General features: G+C 36.2%; 1 protein-coding gene across 1 annotated transcript; it reads right to left on the bottom strand.

The window, feature by feature from the left end:
• Positions 1-4,270: 4,270 nt before the first annotated feature.
• Positions 4,271-23,602, bottom strand: LOC129274102 (aladin-like). The gene is made up of 12 exons (XM_064108972.1): positions 23,530-23,602; positions 18,277-18,403; positions 17,468-17,651; positions 16,360-16,451; positions 14,919-15,064; positions 13,666-13,809; positions 12,473-12,593; positions 11,754-11,878; positions 10,892-11,125; positions 9,776-9,925; positions 8,808-8,892; positions 4,271-6,926 (listed from the first exon to the last, which is right to left on the bottom strand). The coding sequence occupies exons 2-12, from the start codon at positions 18,400-18,402 to the stop codon at positions 6,777-6,779; spliced, it is 1,557 nt and encodes a 518-aa protein (XP_063965042.1). The 5' UTR covers position 18,403; positions 23,530-23,602; the 3' UTR covers positions 4,271-6,776.
• Between the last annotated feature and the right edge of the window lie 328 nt (positions 23,603-23,930).

Raw genomic sequence — 23,930 nt, 5'->3', positions numbered from 1 at the left:
GTTTGTACAGGAATAGGAACACACAGCTTAAAATGGCAATTTTTCCTTTTCCTTTAATAAAAATATTTATATTCAATAGGAAGAGTTGGTAGGTATGCTTAAAAGTTTTATGCTTCAGTAATGTTGAATAAAAATAATATGTGTAGACCTATATGTCTATGTAGCCTTGCCCTTTCAGATACCCGTACCCGTATAATTATAGTATACTCAATTGGTACGTCTCTAGAGAACTCCATGTATTGCATATTGATGATGGTCACTTAATTGGTCAGAAATTGTGGTTATTAAACCTCCTAATTGGTGTAACCTCTGCTTCCAATTAATTTTTGCTTATCCTGAAGATTTAATTACTGACCCCATCATGGATCAAATTTGCATTGAGAGCTTTTAAAAGTGAACCTTATTAAAAATGAGGGTAATATGGAGTTGAAGGCAATTTCTCAATACGTTGAAGGAGAATTTGGGAGGGGGGGGGGTATAAAAGAAGGTCCTTCTTTTTCTTCTTTCCTTGGTTGGCAATGAGTCAGGATTGACTATTTTTGCCACAGCTTTTGTTCATTTTCAATAGCTTATTATTTTTTATTTTCTTCTCTTGTTATTTTTCTTTTTTCCTCTTATATTTCTTTTTTCTCTTTTTTTCTATTCTTTTCTCTTTTTTCTTTTTATTTCTTTTCTTTTTCTTTTTTTTCCGTTTCTTTTCTTTTGTTCTCTTTTTTCTTTTCTTGTTTCAATTTTTTTCCCTGCATTTTTTTTTCTTTTCTTCTTATATAGACGTATTGTATTTTTGTCCTTTTAAAATGATAATTTTCCTTTTTTTCTTTTTTGTGACAAGTTACTAGCCTTCAGACAAAGCCCTGTGTCTGATACAGTTTCATTCTCCTATGCTCAGGGGAACATGAGAGAAAGTTGTGTGAGTCATGGCGGTTTTATACTGTTAAAGCTATTTCTGATTACTTGGTCAAATACCATAGTACCAGAACAATTCCTGGTTGATCGAATCTGGCATATCAGCATAGTATAATTTTAAATTTATATTGCACAACTTCTATGTGGATATACTCAATTGGGCATACAGACTGACTTTGTAACAAATTCAAGAAGGCCGACATTATTAATGAAGGTAGATTGACTGACAACATTCCATGACTGTAAATAATGAAAGCATGGATATGCATTTTTTCATCACATACATGTATGTACTTTATTTTCTTCTCATTTTAAAAAGTACTTTTAATCATATCGCTTTTTTTAATCAAAAGGACATCTACATTTTGTACATATTTTTATTATGAAAGAATTCCTAGGTGGAGTAAAGCATCTTTTTAAAAATAAATTATTGTAGAGTAGATCTAACTTCAAAACTATAATTTGACAATTTGAAAATATATTATATTTATTGTATAAGATTTTCTAGAATGCTAATATAGACGTTCATTGTATTTTAGAATATTGAACTAAGAATAGAATCTACTGTATGCATATGTTTGAGTATTAATTTTCATGAGCCTGTAATTTAACAGACTGGTCATAATACAATGGATATTGATGCAATATACATCAGGCCTGATATACATGTTATGGTCATTAGTCAGAGTTCACCTCGTATTGTCTAATAAACCAATTGATGAGAAATATAGTTATTTCAGTGTACATCTGTAGACATACCTATACTTTCGACTTAACAGTACAAGGGTGATTGAAACTTAATTTAAAGGTCGTGTCCAACTCTATAACAGGTTGAGTTTGATTAAATGAGAAAAATCAAACAAGTATAAAACCATATAAAAATAGAATGTGTGATGAAGTTATACATTATATCACAATACAGTGTTTTTTGCACAACATGACCAGTATACTTGTAAGATTTCCCCCCTATTCATTCCAACCACGATGTTGCTTATAGCTTGACATGCTTTTTAAGATTGATACACATTTTATGTACTCTTTTCCATCTGTTATTAAATGTACACGTATTCATTGTTGATAAAATAAGGAGATTGCCTTTATCAATAAAATGATTCCTATTTCGATCATTACCTGCCTACAGATTACCTCTCAAATTTTCATTGTATAATGAAGCAGTATATATTTATTTTTTTAATATATGTTTCGTCTCATAGTGTCATTGAAAACAACATCTTTACTTTGTTTAGTAATCTACATGTATCAATATGTTATTTTTTAACTGTAATAATATATATTTTTCTTATTTGTTGCCACATTCATAGTAATGTGAATGCCTTTGCCTTTTTTAAATTATTTACAATGACTGATATTTCAAATGTTTATTTTCTTATTCTGAATACTATATTGTACACCTGTGAATGTACTTGGTATGTTGGTTAATAATAAATATGAATTAAAGATAACGCAATACATGGTACATGCAAGACTCCCTGTGGTATGTTTGGTGTGATGTGAACTACATGTACATGGACAAATTGTGTGCAAAATTATTCGACCCCCTCCCATATTGGATTTAATTGTGCAGCCTACTTCTGGATTGAAATTTGTGAATTTGCATGGATGATTTATTAAATGATTTATAAATTGTAATCGGATCAGTTCAATGAGTGCAAAATTATTCAACCCCTCCCATATTGGACATAATTGTGCAACCTACTTTTGGACTGAAATTTATGATTTTGAATTGATGATTAGTTAAATGATCTGGAGTCTGTTTCATAAAGAGTTACAACGTTAACTGTTGTAACTTTACCATTATGGCAACTACCATGGTAACCTTGATTTTGATTGGCTGCTGAGCCCTATTGCCATTGTAGTTGCCATAATGACAAAATTACAACAGTTGTGACTCTTTATGAAACAGACCCCAGTTCATTGAGTGCAAAATTATTCAACGCCCTCCCATATTGGCCATAAAATATTGTGCAACCTACATGTACTGTTGGACTGAAATTTGTGATTTTGGATGGATGATTTATTAATTGTAATCAGATCAGTTCAATGAGTGCAAAATTATTCAACCCCCTCCCATATGGGACATAATTGTGCAGCCTACTGTTGGACTGAAATTTGTGATTTTGGATGGATGATTAGTAAAATGATTTAATTGTAATCGGATCAGTCCAATGAGTTCACCATATGAATGATCAACACTGTAGTTACATTACTCATTTCACAAGAATATCCAAAATGCAATGAGGGAGGGGGTTGAATAAATTTGCATGCAAGTACATGTTTATCTATGATTCTGAATTGTACCAAATGGTTTGAAATCTATATCTGAAAAAAAAGGGTGGCGTCAAAGTAAAACCTATCTTTAGTCTATAACCTAGGTAGAGGAATGTATCTGTCTTTCCCTATACAAGTCTGATTCTGTTTACATGTACATGATACATTTTGTACATCGGCAATGCGTCTGATGCGGAAAACTACTACAAGTGACTGCGAAGCAGACACAACCGACGTGTATACACTCTGATCTTGCTTTAATTTATGTTTTCTTTTTATCAATTAATGTCTGATTTCCTTACGTAAATCATTCACCACTTCCTGGTTGATATAAAGAAAACAACAAATATAGCATCACTGTACTGTTAAGGCATATTGCTAACGTTGGTGCAATGGCAAAGATATAGCTACATCCCCTGCTCAGATTATAGGCTAACTAGACCTTGGCCTGGGTTACATGTAAAAGGTTTATTGGATGCATTTCTGTCTGATCAGATCTTGACTGTATTTCAGTCTTCAGGTAAAGACTCGATCATCATAATTATAATGAATTATATTACATATAATTAGACAGTTGCCATGTAAAATATAAAATTTTCTAACACATTTTTTTTTTCAAGACCTCACCCACCCCTCACAAGGGATCTCAATAGGTACCACCTCATTGTTTAAAAGAATAAATAGAGAAGAAAGTTATTGAAATTACATGTACATGTAGGAGTGTTGTGTCATCCCCCCACAACCCCAACATTATCAAACTGGTGGAAATCTTTGCCAGTAGATAACTTGACCAATATGGCTATTAGACCACACTGGTAGCATCTGTTTTAGGCACATGGGTAGCACAAGGGTATTTTAACGGGGGGTGGGGGGGGGGGTGGTGGGGCAGCAAGGCAACCTTAATATGACAGGGGGGAGGGATTGGAGGGTGGGGCAGCAAGTCGACATAAATATGACAGGAATAATTGATATTATCACAAAAAAGTCAGCCAAGTGCTGGTGCATCAGATATGATTGTATGGGTTTTCATAGAATAAAGAATTTCACAATCCAAATCAACCATAAACCAATTCTTTAAGTTTTTCATTGTTTACTTTATTGAAAAGATTCATCTATAAACTGATGTAAGTTAACAGATGTTTTTCGTCTCTCTGACAAAAAGTGAACAAATACAGAAATATACACCATGAAAACAATAACAATGACAATACAAACAAAGGCATTGTATTACATTTGATTACTCATGTTCTCATATTCCCATAGGCCTTGTTCAGGAATCATCCACTTCCCATAACCCATGTTAAGTGAAAATCGAGACATACCCGAAATAACTCCTGAAAAATGAGCAAAACAAGCATGAAATTTGAGCAAGATGGGTATTTATCATTTTTTCAGTTTAGATTTCATGATTACCTAGAGTTCTGTTTATGTTACTGTACCAGGGTCCCGTCTACATAGAGTTACAATCAATCCAATTAATCGTAACTCTATGGAAATCCATCAGTGTCATAACTTTTTCTACAGGAAATTTGCACAATGTCCTTTGTAAACAAAAAGAAGCACAGTGAAATTTCAAGAAAACAATGCATGAATATACATCATAGCTAGAAAATATTTTGAATAAACATGCATAATAGATGTTGACGTTGCTGGGCCATCCATAGTTGCGATTGATTGGATTAATCGCAACTCTTCGTAAGACGGGGCCCCTGATCTAGATTTCTTTAAAATTGGTTTTACTGTAACTACTTTTCTTTATCTTCAATTCATGCTTGTTACAATGTTTTTGCAATACTGAGCCAAATGTTCATGTAGATGAACAGCGGCCTTATGAATACTGTAACCTCAGTAAACACCAAGAATTTAGCAAGCTTTCACAAAAGCATACTTTTCCTACATAACTGGGGCCCGTCTTACAAAGAGTTACGATTGATCCGATCAATCGCAACTATGGAAAGCAAGCAAAGTCAACATATGAAATGCATGTTTGTTAAAAAAAAATTATAGATTTGAATGTAAATCCATAAAGTCATTGATTTTTTGACAATTTGGTGTGTTTTCCTTTGTTTACAAAGGACATTTTGCCAATATCCTGTAGAAAAAATTATGACACTGATGGATTTCCATAGAGTTACGATTGATTGGATCGATCGTAACTCTTTGTAAGACGGGGCCCTGGACTCATTTAACATATGCAGTTAATTGAGTGTAACTACATGCACAAAGTCTACATAATCCATGGTTTCAAATCACAGAATCCAAAAACCAAATTTGTCAATGTAGTGGTTGTGGCCCATGTCTCTTGTTACGTATTACCTGAAGAACAAAACTTGTATCCAATTTTATAACATTTCTAAGATATTAATAAATGCAGCAATTTGTTTGAAGAAACCCCCCTTCAGCAATCAAATACTACAACTCGGTAACAATGAATCGTTAATGTAATTTTTTGTGATATGGGACCGCGAACATGGATCTTGTGACATAAAACCTTGAGTGATGAATAATTTCAAAGTCTATGCCAAATATATGTTCAGCCAATCAAACTATCACGATTTCAGTTAACTTACAATAGTAAATTGATTACAAGTTTTATGAAACAGGTTCAAGCATCAAAACTCTAAAAAAAAAATCTTGTTCGCATTATAGTTAAATACATGTACCTAACTAAAAGGACAGTACATGTGTAACAATTTCTGTTTTTTTTTTCAAAAGTGGGTGCATATCGCACCATATTTACCTACACTTGTGACATAAGGTGCTTGTCATGGAAACATTTAATTTCATGATTAATGGGGAGGGGGGCAATATGATGCAGCAAATAACATTGACATCAAGTGGGCGATTCCATGCTAGAAAAATCAGCCATTTTCACAACATTTTTCAACCTGCTGTCCAAACGAATGAAGAACTTCAATTTGCTTTGTGGTAATATCAAAGTACTGCTGGGTAGACATGCAAAAAACTGACAACCAACAAAAATATGTTGTCCATAGGTGAATTAGAGCTTAAAATGTTGCGTGTCGTACGGGACATTTCTGCGTCCCGTACGACACACAACATTTTCACCTATAATTTACCCATAATCAATTTGTTTGTGTTGGTTATTAGTTTTTCACATGACTACCCACTATACCTTTATCTTTGACAAAAAACAATATTTTATTGCCCAAGCATTCTGCTAGGAAACTAGAAAATGTTGTCAAAATGTCCCGTACGAAACGTATGGAATCGCCCAAGTATGTTTTGGTACAACATTTGGTACAATATGGTAAAACTTTTTTTCCCCTCATTTTTCAAGTGTAGTACACAGCATGATAAAGCAATATACAGGTTCAGTTGCCCAATTTTATTGGGTTTTCCTCCAAACCTAATGTATATTAACTACGAAGTTCACTCTGGCGCAGATGTTGTTTTAAATCCTATGGTCCTTCGTGGAGACACACTGACTGCCACAGTTGACTTCTGTCGCTTGTCCATCATGAAAGAATGCATACTCCATACACAGTACCTCTGGCTTTGATCTGGGAAGACTAGCATTGCATTGCTCGCTAAATCACATACGACCGAGCTAATCAGTTTCACTTATTTGAGTTTGACACTGAGAACAGTTCTTGGGGAAGTGGGGTGCTCTTCTGTGTAAAGTGGGCCGGGATTGCTCCATTCTCGGCCATGGTAGATGAGGGTATGAAGAGCAGCGGGACGAAGGTCACCTTGCCACTATGCCAGCACTGTGAGAAATATAAATGAGGAAAGATTGTGAATGAGATGAAGTAACTACAGAAATCTGAAGTAAAAGAAACAAGTCTCTTATGATCCAGGACCTGAGTGATGAAACATTCCAATAAAAAACTTTTCAAAAACTACAGTGCCCCGTCTTACAAAGAGTTGTGATTGATCCGATCAATCACAACTATGGACGGCCAGCAACGTCAACATCTATTATGCATGTTTGTTCAAAATATTTTCTAAACTATGATCTATATTCATGCATTCATTGTTTTCTTGAAGATTCACTGTGCTTCTCTTTCTTTACAAAGGACATTGTGCAAATTTCCTGTAGAAATTTGTTTGACACTGATGGATTTCCATATAGTTACGATTGATTGGATCAATCGTAACTCTTTGTAAGACGGGGCCCTGATGTGTATTACTTTTGGATTTTCTAAAGTTTGTGATTGTACTTTACTAGAATATCAGGAGAGGAATGCCCAGACAGTTTTATGAACTGGTTCTGAAAAGAACCCGGAACAAGTTTAAAGAGAAATGCCAGTAGTTGCAGTAAACACTGATTTCAAGAGAAAGTCTGTAAAACCAGGCTTAATTGTCAGTATATCATCGAGGATCTAGATCTGGTACAGTTACATAAACTGAACTTTGTGAAATCTTGAAATCTTCGCTGGAAAATGTTCACACTGAAGATCACCAACACAGATAGGCACACGTGGGACAGTGTATTATTATTGCTGGAATAAAGACCCGACGGAAGTGACCGGATCCGCGCTTATTTTGCTTATTTCTCAGCAATTACACAATTTCTTTCAGAATCCTTTGGCACAATTTTTTTATTCATACAAACAGACACTTGGGTGGTCATTATATTAGATTCTGTAATAAGTCATTTTGAGATCGTTACCAAAACTGGAATTTATCTTTAAAGCACCATATATGCTCTATAACATAACGCCTGGAATAGCCTGAAACAGCCCTTATGCTTAATATGACATCATAATCTCATAGCGCCCTCCCTCAGAGGATATAGGAACATCCATAAACGGAGTTGTCAGAGATGTGCCAGCTGCAGATCACCAACGCATGCAAGGCAATGCTTCAGCCTCTAAGATGGCGGCACGAATGACGTCAATGTATACGGTCTATGGAAAATTGTCAGGGCTTGAAATCAAGCCAAAGCCTTAAAACTGGCTTCTCTGTTACATAAATAACATGTACCTCACAATTCAAAGTAATTGTAGGTAGTGTAAGTTGAAAATGGAGAGACCTGTACAAAGTCATATACATAAAAAAAGACAAAATGTATCAACAAAATCTGCACTCCAAACATACGCAGCATCAAGCCTGGAAATACAGAGATAATAATAATAATAATTGGCATTTATATAGCGCTTTATCAATCTACGACTGTTCAAAGCGCTTCACAATTATTATTACCCGGTCACTGGATTCATAGCATTCCAAGCAGCCTGTTAGGCGCAGACTTGCTAAACCAACCACAATGATGGTTGTTTCCTACCGGTACCCAATTAGCACCTGGGTGAGAGTGGCAAAGTGTGGATTGACGCCTTGCCAAAGGGCGCAAAGCCAGGGTGGGATTCGAACACACGACCCTCTGATTACAAGGCGAGAGTCAGAACCGCTACACCATGGCGCTTCCACTTCCACAGATAACAGAGCTGCCAACCTGAACAAGAACATTTCAGTATTTTAAAAGCTGAAATCAGTATTTTCAAAGAAATACAATACAACACATAAGACTGACAATTTAGAAATAAGTATTTGTATGAAACCATCAGTATTCTACTCATTTATGAGTAATGAATACTGAAATTTAATAATAGATGGCAGTTCTGTGATAACTATCTACATTTACTTACAATTGTGAGAAGGGCACCGCGATTGAAGTTAGGCTTGAACGAGATCAGCTCAGGGATCTCCCCTGGCTCGCCTCGTATAAAACCACTGAAGAAAAACAAAAGAAATTCATTAAAATAATAACATATAAAATAAATTGATTTTAAATCCATTCCCCCCCCCAAAAAAAAAAAAATTGTCAGGAATACTTTAACCAGAAATTATTAACATTCTATGAGCTTTATTTAGTGAATTGGAGTAATTATGCAATAATAAGCATAATAAAATATAAAGTAAAATCTTATTATTTTTATTTTGAAAGAATTTAAAATGTAGTTTTGTACATTATGCCTCACACTTCCGATTTAAACGGTAATCATGAGATCGATGGCCGAGACCATAAATCAACCGCCATCAGCCATATTACAACCAATAAAGTCCCGCCTGGTTAAAATGTACTAAAATTTCAATTTTATTGTCATTTTTTCATCATATACATGCATTTATACAATTATTGGTTTATACCATATATGTATACCAAGTGATTGTAAGCAGTGCCTTCTTATTGTATGTAGATGGAGGCGATTCTGCATTATTTTTACATGGAATTTTGAATAAATGAACTGAACTATAAAACTGAACTATTGTGAAGCTCAAACAGATAAGCACTAATTTCTCGGTATATGAACAGAAAAGAAATGTTAAATGTAGGGAGCATACATGTACATGAAATCAGAGATGCCAACCTGATCAAGAACATATCAGTATTTTTAAAGCTGAAAATCATTATTTTGGTGAGGATATCATTATTTTCAAAGAAATACCATGGAACAAATAAACTGAACTTTAGAAATAAGTATTTTGCATGAAACAATCAGTATTCTTCTCCTTTACCAGTACTAAATACGGAAAATCAGTACTATTTGGCAGCTCTGTTAAATACATCTAGCAGATTATTCTGAAAATTGTATGAATCACATTTCATAGTTACCTGGGAATGAGTTGCAGCGTAGGTGTTAGCCTGGTGTTGAAGAGGGCTATGAGATCACCAGCATTTCCTGTTTCTGGGTTGCCTTTGAAGAGGACAGCCAATCTCTCTCCCGTATTATCCCATACCATGTCCTGGATCAAACCACCAACCCTAAGAGAGAAAAAAGATTTATCATTCCAACTGTCACAAACAGCGATAGGTCATCAATAAAAATGATCAATATTGATCAAATTATCACAGTCCTAAAGATGGACAGTCAACCTGCTCAGAATGTCAAGTCTGCTCTCCTCTACAACTCCACTCATTGACTCAAGCCCAGCCTCATCTCATCTCCAAAACTCAAGCCAGTCTGATCCCAACCACTGAAGCCTCTCATCTCTCCATCTACTCAAGCTTCTCAACTCTTACTGGTTTACAGCCCTATTGAGAACTACACTCAATTCTGAAGATACTCTGCTTTATAACCTCCACTTTCTCGCCTATCCACTTCACTTCCATTTCTATCCACTTAGTCCTTTCCAGGAATTTCCACATGGTGTACAATTAACCACTATCACGATTGTCCATACCATCATGCAAACCTTCAAACATATATGATCAAGTTTGTTCACACGAGGACGGTATATGTATTCCTATCCACTAGATTAAAATTTTTTTTTGAAAATTTGCACATTTTTTCCACCACTAACTGATCATCACATTAGAAATCACCTATTATGTTGTCATGTTGAAGTTGTGACTTTGTATATTATTAATTGAATGCTGGCTAAAGAGAATTTCCTATAGAACTGAAAAATTGATTCTGATGTCAGAAGTACAATATCATAATAAAATATGAACATTTACAAATATTTCTTCATAACTCTGCTACGACAAATAACATGACAAAATTTCCCTTCTTTCACAATCACAAAATTCTCCTGTTTATGGTAAGCTTTCGCTTTTAATGTGCAAGCTTCATAAAACATTTTCTCATTCCATTTCCCAAATCATATGAACCTCTTCAACAATTTGAACAGAAAATACCAATTCAGCGTTAGACTCTCTTTCTGATTATTGACACTTCCTATCTCATCTTTAACAATCTTAAAAAAAAAAAAACCCAAAATGTCTCACCTTGTCTCCTGCCCATCGCAATCAATAGCAAGTTCTGAGACGTCGGCGCACTTGATGGCCGACTCAGCCCCGCCCGTTTTACTTCCACTGTGAATGAAGTTCAGGGCGAAGATGGCTGGCTCGTTCTCTGTACAGAAGAGGAGGAACCGACCGTCGGGACTCCAGCAGGCGCTCTGACATCGACCCGACAACTGCGTCCACTTCTCGCACGTCCACGTTCTGGTTTCCCAAACTCTAAAAAGGATGACGATTTTGAAAAGAAAAGTGCAAAAAAAAGTGCTTCACCAAGAAACCAATTTTACATACAATATTCTTGGTCAGTTCAACCAATCTAGGGCTCAAAATTGACAAAAGTTTGGTGAATCATTGCAGTCACAACTTCCATAAACTCAAGTGGAATTGTATAGTTTAACATATCTAATTTTTTTTTACTAGGATAAGATTCTTATCTTGATCTCCCAAATCCATCGTTTGATTCACAGAAACCCAAATTTGTTTCTCTGTTTGGCAAGACAGTTAAAAATATCCTTTATACTTTAATAGTAAATTTTGAAACAAAGCATTTTACTTTTCACATTGACAATAATCTGAACCCCGTGACACAAAGCATAGTGTTTGATCGTAGGGTTGATATTTATGCTTGATTGTAATGATCATTATGTGCAATCATGAGTACAAATCAACTGTATAATCAACCACTAAGCTTTGTGCTACCGCCCCTGATGGTCTCATCATGGATCACGGGCTCTTTTTCACATGAAATATTTGCTCTCAAGTTCTCAACCAACAGAAATGTAGTATATTGATAGCCTATAACAGGTGATGACAAGTTTGATGTTTTATGAAACAAGGGTTCTCCTACCTGAATACTTGAGACGGAGAAGAAGCAAAGAGCTTGGAGCTGTCTGGAGAGTACCTCAAGAGGGCGACACCACCTCCACCTGCCCGCCTCAGAGACACACAGGCCTCTCTGGGGACATCCCAAACCTGGAAGGGACAAGGGGTAAATAAAGCAGGTTGAAAGGGTGGTTTTGTATATCCTTGAATACTAGTACTTGCTTCAGGTAAATAACGTATATCACTTATCTAGCAAGTGGACTACTTGTAGGCCAGTTTCACAACATAGTATAGTACACAAATATACCAGACTTTAAGTAAAGCGGGAATTATTCATCCGAGGTTGGACCGGCATTACTATTTTTCTCGAGGGGCAAAGCCCCGAGGGAAAAAAAGTAATTCTGCCAGTACAACCGAGGATGCATATTCCCTCTATAGTATTGAAATAAAGGCCTGGCCCGCCGTCGTCAGAAAAGCGGCGCCTATAGTCTCACTCTGCTATGCAGGTGAGACAAAAAAGGAAAAGAAAAATAGAAATGAAAATATAATAATAAGGCCAGTCGACTTAATAAAAACTGGAGAATTGTGCAGTAGAACACCGTCCACATCGCAAGCAGGGAGATTCATATATGACTGAACCTTAATTAGCTATGCATGCGAGGAGTAAAAAAAAAAAAAAAACATCGACTAACCCTATATTTTTCTCCCTGTTTTAAAGGCAAACACACATTTTGGGGGCCTTACCAGTATTGCTGTATCACTTGGAGATGACGAAACCAAAAGACGCCCTCTAGGGTCCCAACTCAGACAGGTTATTGGTGCATGACCATTGTGGGAAAGAACCTGGGCTGCGCTGGCTGTTGGCCTGAAAGACAATGCACAACAAAATCAAATTGCTATGGAACAGGTTTCATTTCTTGTGACACTGTGAAATGGAATAGGTTTCTATGCTTTTGTTTTCTGTGATTTTCACTGTATTGTTTTCATTTATTTTTTGGCCTGAAAAGTTGTGTGTTTGGTGAAATCCCGCAAATTCTGTGAAATTTTGTCAGGAAAATAGGCACATTATACTGAACCCTATTCAATCTGGGACATATAAAATTCACAGCGTAATCATTAACCCTTTGGAGGCTAAGCCTGCTTATATACATGTATATGCTGGAGTCCATGAAAAACGTGTTATAGTGAAATTAGTCTTCGATGGGTTAAGATTTTAATGAATTTGGGTACTTAGCATGGCTGTAATTGAGAGCATAAAAAAGAGACATTTCTATAAATTCTTTTTATATTGTTATGTAGTATGTATTTAACTTCCTGTTATCCTTTCAGTCATTCACCTTCACTTGTTTACAATCTCCCCCAATGTCATCTAAGAATCCCAAAACCCCTAATACCATTTAACTCCTAAACCTTGACCATTATAGGACCAACCCTCAGTGACGTCAGCTAACTTCAAGGAAGAAGTATGACTCACACTTCCAGCCCCAGTCACTTGCACAGAGCATCACCACACCCCTTATACCAGCGAAAGTTTGATAGACAGTTACCTGTAGACCAATCAGATCAAGTTTAGAGATCACTCCCACCTTAAATTGTTACATCCCAAAGCTAATGATATAAATAAGACTTCTTGATTATTGGAGATATAGAATACCAACGATAGAATACTAGACCCACACTAATCCTGACTGACTGACTTCAAGACTTATATGTCCATCCAGTATTAATTTAACTGCACTTCAAATCTCAACCTGATACTTCTAAATTATTTTATTTTCATCGTCTCCTATGATATCTGAATCTTCATGTACTTCGAACTGTAGCTGAATATTGATGATTAAATACTTTGTGATTTTGAACTGTATAACTTTCTCCAAAGTTTCCTCATTACGCTTCCCTAAATTATAATTACCGATCCCAACACGACAATATCTTACCTGGTAGATTGTGAGTTGGGATCTATATGCCATATCAGAATGCATCCATGGCAACCAACGGCCAATACCGTGGCGGACAAGGGTTTCCATGCAAGGCAAGACACGCCCCTCTGGTGACGGTGCTTTAAGGTTGGGACTACATCACTGGTGAGAAGAGAGGAATTAGAAAAACCGTAACAAAAAAGTAGGGAATCTTAGAAACAATTTACAGATCACTGAGCCATTTTTGCTTTAATACCTTCAACTGACACTGACGGTGATGAATTAAAGCCAAAAGAAATAAAGAAACTACAGTTGCTGGATAGGATTGGAACCATGATTGATAAAGATAGTCTATTGAATTAAATGGTAATTCCTGTGAAACTATTTTTATCTTATCTGGGATGGTATTTATGGTAAAGAAATTCACTGGAAAGGACTGCTCTTCAGGTACCCATACAATCAAAATATGACAAATGACAGCTGAAATAATCAAGCAGATTATTTCTTTGTAATTCCACGTATGTCTTTCAGCGGGCAGTGCTAGCGCCTCCAAGTAGAGATAATTCATGAAATTGTTGGTGATTCCACAATTCAAAGCATACACTAAAATAGGTAGATCATATTCTACAATTTGTAATAACCATCATGAGATACATGTATTTTCAGCAGAAATTTAATTACATGACCAGAACTAATGGTTGTCTTTAAAGGATAGAACTACATCTGTGTCTCAAAGTTTAACATTTCAAAGAACAGCTCAGTAAAGCTTTATTTAGAAATATTTCAGAAGTGGCAACCTTCTTTTACCTTGAAACAGCTACCTACAAGAATTAGGAGACCGCTGTCAGACAATATAGGGTTCCTACCATTGCTATAATTCTGAAACACTGGTTTTTCTGAGATGTTCGCAAGATTTGACACACAGGCCCGTATTCTGAAGTCGAGTTTAATTTAAACTCTGGTTTTAAGTTGTGGTTTAACTATGGAAAGCCGGTTGTTACATAAATCTATAACAGTTGAGGTTCAATGTATCAGCTCATTTGACTCCCAAAACATTGACTGCCTGGGAAGGATAAGTATGACAGTTGTCTTCACCATTAGAGAATTAGTAAGGAGCACAGTAAACATGAGAAGCATTCACTGTAAACAATATTTTGAACCATTTGGCTTCCCGTTATTTTAGCACAGAGTTAGACCGTGGTCCCAGTTAAACCTGACTTCAGAATACGGGCCACCAGGTTTTACCAGCCCATCTTTGATATACCACATACCTTCCTGATATGAATATTTTAACAGTATTATCTTTCCAGGCTACAGCACATTTGTTGGTGTGTTGGTGCCATGCAAAGGCTCTGATCTCACTCTCATCCCAGTCCTTGGCTGCACTGAACTCGTTGATCATCTCATCAGGAGAGAGCTAAAGAGAGAGAGAGAGAGAGAGAGAGAGTGGGGGCATAAGGGATAATAGACAGATAGAGATAAACAGAGTAGCCACTGGGAGGAAAGGAAAAAGGGAGAGGTGAGAAAGGAGAGAAGGAAAATGAAGAGAGGGAAGGAGAGATTAGTGGGGAAGAAGAGAGAGAGAGTAAGAAAAAAAAGGACGGGGGGAGACACATGCACACACAGATAAATTCACTGGTTGTCTCTACCTCATTAGTAAATGCTAAATAATCTTTGAATCAAATTGCGTCAGGTAAACATAAACAAACATAAACTACATCCAATAAACGTTTAACAAATATTGTTGTTACATAAGAAGGCCTTTTTAAGTTTCTATTCCTTGACAAATTTTAATAGCATGAACTACAATTTTCCATCATGTGCATTCTATCAGGAAACAAGAATACACTTTGACAACTTTGAGAATATTACCCTTGCAAGTTTGAAAAAAAAAAGGAATTGGGTGATGAGTTACAATAAATGAAACTTTATTCCAAGCAATTCAAATGGTTTGTAACTTTGCATCTACTTCGACTACAGGTAGATGGTTTAATTCTCAGATCATCTAACGCCATCATGCCTAAACCTACTTCGTCTAATATCCGTTTGGTCCAACCATTACTTAGTCTATTAAACTGTCATTCATACCTCAGTAATATTTCCCCTCCGGCGAGTCGAAGACAGCCATTTTATTCATTTTGATTCAAACCACCTACATGTAGCTGGTACAAAAAAATGTTAAAACTGCTGTTTTCGAGTCGCCGTATGGCCACAGTAGGGGAAATGTGACTGAGGTATAGGTCTCATGTCCAGACGGTCTAATTTCCACATTTTTCACTTTGTCAAATGAAAATTTGGTTCATACGAAGTACGTATATATTCTTGTTGACTATTAGGGTGTTAGACCAAGTGGAAATTCATAGATAAGACATGTACAGTAAAAAAGGGGCGGATCCAGGATTTTTCGAAAGGGGGGGGGCACATTTTCCCGAGGAAAAATTTGACAATCAAAAAAAAAAAAAAGGTCTTCACTTTCAATGGGGGGGGGGGGGGCACATTTCTGTTTTAACGGCATCTTTACATTACAAAATTTTAATTGTGCCTTTCAGTGGACAAAGTGATAAATGGGCTTTACACAACACAACACATTGATGGCTGGTAGACGAACTGGCTATGAACGAACTAGGATTAGACCACGCGGGATGAGACCAAATAGAAAGTATACAAATTGGGTATAGACCAAGTGACAATTTACCATGAAGACAACCTTACCATCAAATGAGGATAGAGAGAGCCTCTGAATGAATTGGCCCAGGTCACTGTATTACGACATCCACAGGCAAGCATAGTGATAGGCCAAGGAGCTGGTGAAGGAATAATGGGAGGTAAAAAAACTCTGTTAAATGATCAATGGAAGCTTGGACCATGTCTTTAAATGAAAATATATAGTTTCTGTACCTAAATAAATGATTTGCCAATCGTTTTTGCTGACTAGGCCTGAAAAGAAGCCAGGATAGCATTTCTTCAACATTTCTCATCCGACAAGATGCTAGATCCGGCAACTTCTTTGATTTTGATTGGCAGAGAAGCACCGTTACTACAGCAACTGTTGGATAAAACATCCACAAATCCTTTCATGAAATGCTCCCCAGGGGCCCGTAACACAAAAGGTTAGCAATTAATTGTATGCTTGATTTTCACGATTGATTGTGTATTGTAGTCAATGGTATCCATCGCAGGAAAGTGTTTCTACGATCATTGCTAAGCTTTGTGTTACAGGCCTCAGAACACATTGAATTTCCATAAGTGCTGTACTGAAATATTGCCTGAAAATGCCTAACATGGGAAATTGTCAGGGCCTGAAATAGGGTACCACATTGGAGACTGGTATCTCTGTGTAGATACAATCTAAGCATTGCAAAAGGGATACTTTGCGTTGAAATTGGAAGGCCAATCTAATTCAAAGCGAAAATTATTCAGCACATTCCCATTAAATCAATGAAAATGTATCTGATATACATCTTATAATGATGACTCCCACACACATGATTCCAAACTCACAACTTAAATAATTGCAAGGCACTCTGTCCCCGGGAGAAATCTTCCCTTGAGAATATATCTCCCCAAAGCAAAGGTTCCACAGGAGACAACTCCTCAAGAGGACAAATCCCTAGTGTGCCCTTAGAAGTTGATGGGATTCGTGTTAGAAATGATAAGCTCCCATTTAGAACAACTCTCCCCAGAGTATGGATTCCCCAGAGGAAAACTTCCAAGAGGACTACTACATGTACCCCTCCAGGCCATTTGGAGAATGTTCTTCAAAGGAACTGTGATATAAATGATTTAATTAAAAGTAAAATTTTTCAAAACACACCGATACCTGAGTCATTTTTAGAGAGTTCGTCCAGCATCTCTGTCACACCATGAACACGGCAAGTGTACCAAGCTTGTTTCCAAAGCGATACTTCATCAACATGAGGTTGAAAGGCAGACTGGGCTGCCTCATCTGTCGCCAGGGAGCAGAGGGTCTCGGTTGAGGTGCTGATGCTAGGGTACTCAAAACCCTAGGGGAAAATAATAAAATATGTTAGAAAAATACATTTTTTTGACAAAATATTGATGGCACCTTGTAAATGCTCATGGAGTCATGAAATCATTTATTAAAAATTATTTTTTTCTCTTTTTCAACTGATGAATTCTAAATATTTCTTTGAATACCTGTAAACAATTTTCCTGGCATCGCCTAGCAATGTGATGCATTGTTTAGATGACTGATTAGTCAAAATGTTTGCTTTTACATTAGACTTTACAGAAACTGATTATAGATTATTGATTCCCAAACAACCAACAACTAATAAAATCTAAAAATCAAAATAATTCCTTGTATACACTTTCCTTTTCCAAATAAAATGAAAACAACAAAAATGAAAAAAAAAATACAGACTATATTCATTAGGCTATAATACAAAAGCATTACGACCATACATGTATCAATAAGTTACTTTAGCTGTAGGACATAAAATCAAGAAAAAAAATCTCCCTCACCGTCCAACCCCAATAAATATAAAAAGAGGGGGGGAACAACCACCAAAATATGAGAAATAAAATGGGCAAATGAAAACATGCAGATAACAAGCAGGTAGGTGTACGTCCAACTTTCCTGAATAATTGTATAGTATTCTAACTTACAGCAATCCTTGGTGTGTAATTTACAGGGGCATTGCTGGCATGAATGGTGACCAAATCTCCGTTCTCTTCACAGACAGTGATACATCCGTCTGCAGGAGGGGGAGGTCCTTCAGCAAGGGAGCACATGCTTTGTGAAGAATTGAAAGGAAGAATAAAACAAAAGAGAGTGAGATTTTTTAATTTCTAGCATCAAGACAATTGAAACCATGCAGAGCGATTGGCCCATCAATTGTGCAACTACTTTCCATAGCAATTGTAAAGATGACTTTTTATTTCAGCATAAAATGCAATCATTCATGTAATTAGAGCATGATTAAGCTTTTCAACTGCTGGAAGCGATGTGTAACGCTAAATGTGTCTGAAATTTGGAAAGTACATATGTAGATCTACAATGTATGTCCGATATTGGCATTTTTTTTAAGCAGTCAAGTTTCTACTTTTTATTTATTTATTTCATTATTAATTAATTAATTTATTTATTTATTAATTCATTTATTACCGGTAATTTATTTATTTCTTCATTAATTCATTAATTCATTCATTCATAGTCCCTGAATCAAAGGTCAAGTCAGCCCCAGAAAATTTTGGATGTGAATAAGTAAAGAAAAATCAAACTAGCAAAACGCTAAAAATTTCATCAAAATCAGATGTAAAATAAGAAAGTTATGACATTTTAAGGTTTCGCTTATTTTTCCACAAAACAGTGATATGCACAATAGTGCTGCAAGTCAGGCGCCATGTTCGGGTTCGGTTCGGTTCGGCAAGGTTTGGCAGAAATTTGCCGAACATTGGTTCGGTTCGGGGTTCGGTAATGATAGACTGATAAAGCTATAGTTCATTCAGGTACGTAGCGTACTGGTAGCAATTTGTACTTGATTGACTGCATGTGCTCGCGTGTACCTCTGTCACATCAAACCATTTTATCTCTATCTTGTTGACATGAAACTATGAAAGTTATAGCGCTCAACGAATCAACTGTTATCTCGAATTTGATTATCTGATGACAGGTTTATTGGGTAACTCACAGTTCTAAAATGGCGACTCTTCCTAGTCGTCCATACCTGGACCACACTTTGGATACTTGCCAAATTAACTACGCTCGCACTCGTACCAGCTAGGCCATGCCAGCGCATGCAGTCCCCTTGTAGCGGGACTCTGAGCTCATGAATATTTATATATACAGTCCGTCCAAACGTGATTGGCAATTGCATCACATAGGAGGCGGCCAGCGCCAGTGCACTGAACTGTAGGCATAGTTGGGCCAGGGGCGTGTCGAAGAAAGCGTGCTTATGTAATGCGCCTTTCGCTAATTGGCTCGATGGGTGAACTAAACCACCAATCGCATGTCGCTGATTGTCGCATCGGTACATACAGCCACGTGCTTTGTCTGCTCGCGAAACTCAGCTCACTGATTGAAGAGCAATTCCCGAGATTTCTATGATTTCATTGGTCAGATTTCATTCGACCATAAACATACAGACCAAGTGGGATGCAAAGTTTTACGACTGTAATGGGATAGGGGGAGTAGAGTGATCATCGAATTGTTTATGGTTAATTTGAGAAGTTGATAAGAAAGGGAAAAAAAAGTAAAGAATGGGGGTCATTTTCCCCCAAGAGATGAATGTTTCCGCATGGCTTTATCTTCATCTAACTTGTCAACGAGGGGAAGGGGATCTTGCTATATTCTATACCGTTATCATTCATGAGTGTTTGATTTTTATTTTCATCTGATTGTTAATAATAAAAAAGATAACTTCACCTCATCTCATTTCTATATTATTTGTTTTGCGTCTCTCCTTTCCATCTCTAACAGTCACTCACTTTATTTCCCACTTTCACTGGATCTCTCGTTTTCAAAACTCTTTACTTCTCTCTAAAATCATGAAAACTAGACAGTAGCGAGCCGACACCTCAATAATAATGTAAATCACCTCAATCAGATCTTTATTCTCCGCCGCAACAATAAACGAGTTACGATCTTAATCACATCGTATCGTAATTCGTAATATTAATGGTACTTCATCTTTCACTTTCAGTTTATTGAGCTCGTTCATTCAAAATACTTTGAAGATTTTCAAACAAGAATCTTGTTCGCCACCTAAAAACAACAATATTTTAGATAATTAGATTTAACCAATGAACACTCAAACAGTTTTGGTTTTCTTTACCATGCTTTGGCGATTCGGCCACAGAGCGAGAGATGATGAAAGCCAGTAAAATTATTATAGCGCAAGCTCGCGCAACATCGTTCATCGGATCTCCTCTCTTTATCAGGGCCGTAAAAACCACAATGTCAACATGAAAATGAAAACAAAATCTAGTAACCGCAAAATAAGCGCATACAATTGCAAAGAAGATTAAATAGAGAATGCGCAAATATAATGATTAGAAAGGGTGTAAACTTATAAATTTATTAGCTGAAAGCCGTTTTTTTTGCCGAACTTCCGAACCAAGTCTTAGTGTTCGGTTCGGTTCTGTTCGGTTCGGAAGTGCCATGTTCGGCGAACTACCGTTCGGTTCGGCGGTTCGGCTACAGCACTAATGCACAACTCAGTGACATGCAAATGAGACAGACGATGATGTCCCTCACTCACTATTTCTTTTGTTCTTTTATTGTTTGAATTATACAATATTTATTTTTTTACAGATTTGACAATAAGGACAAACTTGACTGAATCATATAGTATTAAACAATGCCAATTCCACGTGTTTGGGAGGAATTAATTATTGTTCCACTTGACAATGAGGAGAAAAGTAGAATATTTCATATTTCATGTAATGAAATACAAAAGAAATAGTGAGTGGATGACGTCATCAGTCTCCTCATTTGCATACCAACCAGGATGTGCATATAACTGTTTTGTGAAATTAAGCGAAATTTAAAATGTCATAACTTTCTTATTTTACATCCGATTTTGATGAAGTTTTTAGTGTTATGCTTGCTGGATTTTTTTCGTATTTATTCAAATCAACTTTTTGTTGGAGTGGACTTGTCCTTTAAGGAAGCTTTCCTATCCGCAACGACTAAAACAGTTAAAAATCCCAACTCTGGCGTATCAAAGGTTAGGAGTGACATGATTGAAACATATAAACACTTTAATCATTATGATCAATGTAAAAAAAACTGGGCCCTGGGACAGGCACAAACCTACATGTCGACAGCTGGCAGCCATCTGTTTCGAGGAGTTTTTAAACATTTTTTAAAATTTCTCATACACAGACGGCTTGCGATTGTGCAGCCGCCATTAGGGGGTTAACAATGCAAAATCCCCCCGACGTTGCTCATCGATTTTTGTCTTTATTTCATAAAAATATATAAAAAGAACTAGACCAAAATAAAGATTATTATTCCGTTTTGGCCTGAAACAGGACGACCAGACGTCCCGTATTTCCTGGGATCGTCCCATATTTTGCTCCTTTGTCCCGTCGTCCCGACAAACCCTTCCCTGGATGCCTATTTGTCCCTTTTTTCAGAATATTGAACAAAATATAATTAATACATAGAAAAGTGAAGAATTTTCATCTAATAACCAACAGATGACAAATCAGGGACGACAATACAATTGTTAATTGTAAATTTTGCAAATTCTGCAGTGATTTTCTTGCTACCCAATTCATTGCAAACTAATAGTTACGTACATGTAGATCTATATTTTCTACGATCTACACACAAACACAAAGCATACATGTACTAGCTGCTGCATGCATGTGCTTCCACTGGCCTCCTGCCTGTTTACCTAGGCATGTAGCAAGGCTCCACACTAACTTTTTTTCTTGGTGGCCCGATCAGTCCACCAAAATCATCAATTTCATATTTTTGGTGGCCCGCAAAGTGAATTTGGTGGCCCTAAAACAATAGGAAACATTACAATTTATCAAAACTTTGGTAGCCCGACTGGGCCACCAAGTGTTGGCTTTTACAGAATTTTGGTGGCCCGACTCTCATTTTTGGTTGCCCCGGGCCACTGCTAATGTCGAGCCCTGCATGTAGGATCGGAGCAGATTCTCAATGGTGCAAACAATCTTACATGATAAACAGTTTTTCCACCAAATTTGGCACAAAATTGGCAGGAATTTTTTATAATTATAGTCATGGATTCTCAGATTACTGATTTGGTGATGTGATCGGAGGAGCAAGTTATTGAGTTTTCATTAACTAGATCCAATTGTTTCAGCTTTCGTTTTGAGTCTTGTTGTGATCGGCCCGGGTGCGAACTTGTAATGGGATGAGATGCATGCCTGTGTGTATAAATGCCACAATGTTTTGTCTAATTTTTTAAGTTTGACAATGTTTCACTTTGACATGTTTTTTATTTCTACATAGGCCTAGTACATGTAAAACATTTTAGTTTTTATTTTCATTTTTATATTAATAAAATTTCATACCCAAAAATCATTGAGATTTTTGTTAGATGATTGGATTCTTTTTTGTTTGCTTGAAGTTTTAACTTTTTTCCTCTTCCTTTCTTTTTTCTTTATTTTCTATCCTTCTTCCTTCAAATTCCTTGCCGCTTGCCTTTTTTTGGTTCCATCTAGGGCCTATCTATAGTTCCCATCTTTCCTAGTTTTCTTTCCTGATCCTTTCTCTCTCTCTCTTTTCATTTTTAATTTATTTCCTTCTTTCTCTTACTTAGTCTTAATTAGGCCTATACTTTCCTTCTTTTTTTAACTTCCTTCAATCATCAATGTCAATGACAATGTCAATGATCAATCTTCATTCTTTCTTTCTGCAAAATTCTCCCTTCCTCTCATTTTTCTTGTCGTTCTTTCTCTCCTTCCATTATTTTCTTTTTTTTCATTCTTGATTCTATTCTCCCTCGGCCCTCTCTTTCATTCTTTTCCTTTCTTTCGGCTCCCACACATGACACTTCCTGGAGTGTAGTGGTAGCTGGACCACAAAATTTAGAAAGCTCTTAATTTGTCATTAAAAACACATAAATGATCTTCAAGTCCTAAAAGTAAAACGTAATAAAAATTACTTAAAAGTTACAGAAATTCCCTATAACTTCTGAAAAAAAGTTTTGGTCTAGCATAAACCAAGATGACCGACGCCAAAACAGACGAATGGGACTGAGCAAAGCATGAACTATGAGTATGAAGTGTGAACTTCTGAAGCATGATTTGGCAAATGACTGAATTATTCCAAAGACAAAGTCGACCCCAACTGCCTAATTTTCTATTGGATGTCTATTTTATGCGATTGATAATATGAACTTAAATCCATGGAAATGTGTATACATCAAGTATTCCTACCTGTTTTTTCGACGAAGAAGAGCATTGAACTTGACCGCCGACGGCCGGCAAATGAAATATCAGGTTGATTACTAGCGTTAATTTTTATTGTACAATTTCTATCATAGTGCCAATTAGTTTCTAGATAATTTTTTATTTTATTATTCGATAAAAAATCCCAAGTATTAAAAAAAATATAACTATAATAATTTTTAAAAAATAAAAAAAGATATTCATAAAATGTTTAAAGACTATATTTATTTAAAATTTTAACAAGAATGTACGGATCGATTACTAATCTGTATACAGGATTTCCGTGAAAATGTGAATAGTACTCAGAAAGTAAACAAAAATTAATCTAAAACTTCAAATAATTCACCTCGTTCATTTTATTTATTATTTGTAATCACATTATTAATGTG

The sequence above is a fragment of the Lytechinus pictus genome, chromosome 13 (genome assembly GCF_037042905.1).
Source record: "Lytechinus pictus isolate F3 Inbred chromosome 13, Lp3.0, whole genome shotgun sequence".
In the NCBI taxonomy this organism is placed as follows: domain Eukaryota; kingdom Metazoa; phylum Echinodermata; class Echinoidea; order Temnopleuroida; family Toxopneustidae; genus Lytechinus; species Lytechinus pictus.
This window is presented reverse-complemented; position numbering and strand designations above follow the sequence as displayed.

Bases quoted from the DNA above. Each gene is read 5' to 3' on its own strand.
- LOC129274102 (XM_064108972.1), bottom strand. From the start codon at position 18,402: ATGTGCTCCCTTGCTGAAGGACCTCCCCCTCCTGCAGACGGATGTATC. The intron at 11,879-12,472 runs GTAAGGCCCCCA...TGTCCCTTCCAG, and splicing joins CAAGTGATACAGCAATACTG to GTTTGGGATGTCCCCAGAGA. The intron at 9,926-10,891 runs GTGAGACATTTT...TTTCTCTCTTAG, and splicing joins TGCGATGGGCAGGAGACAAG to GGTTGGTGGTTTGATCCAGG.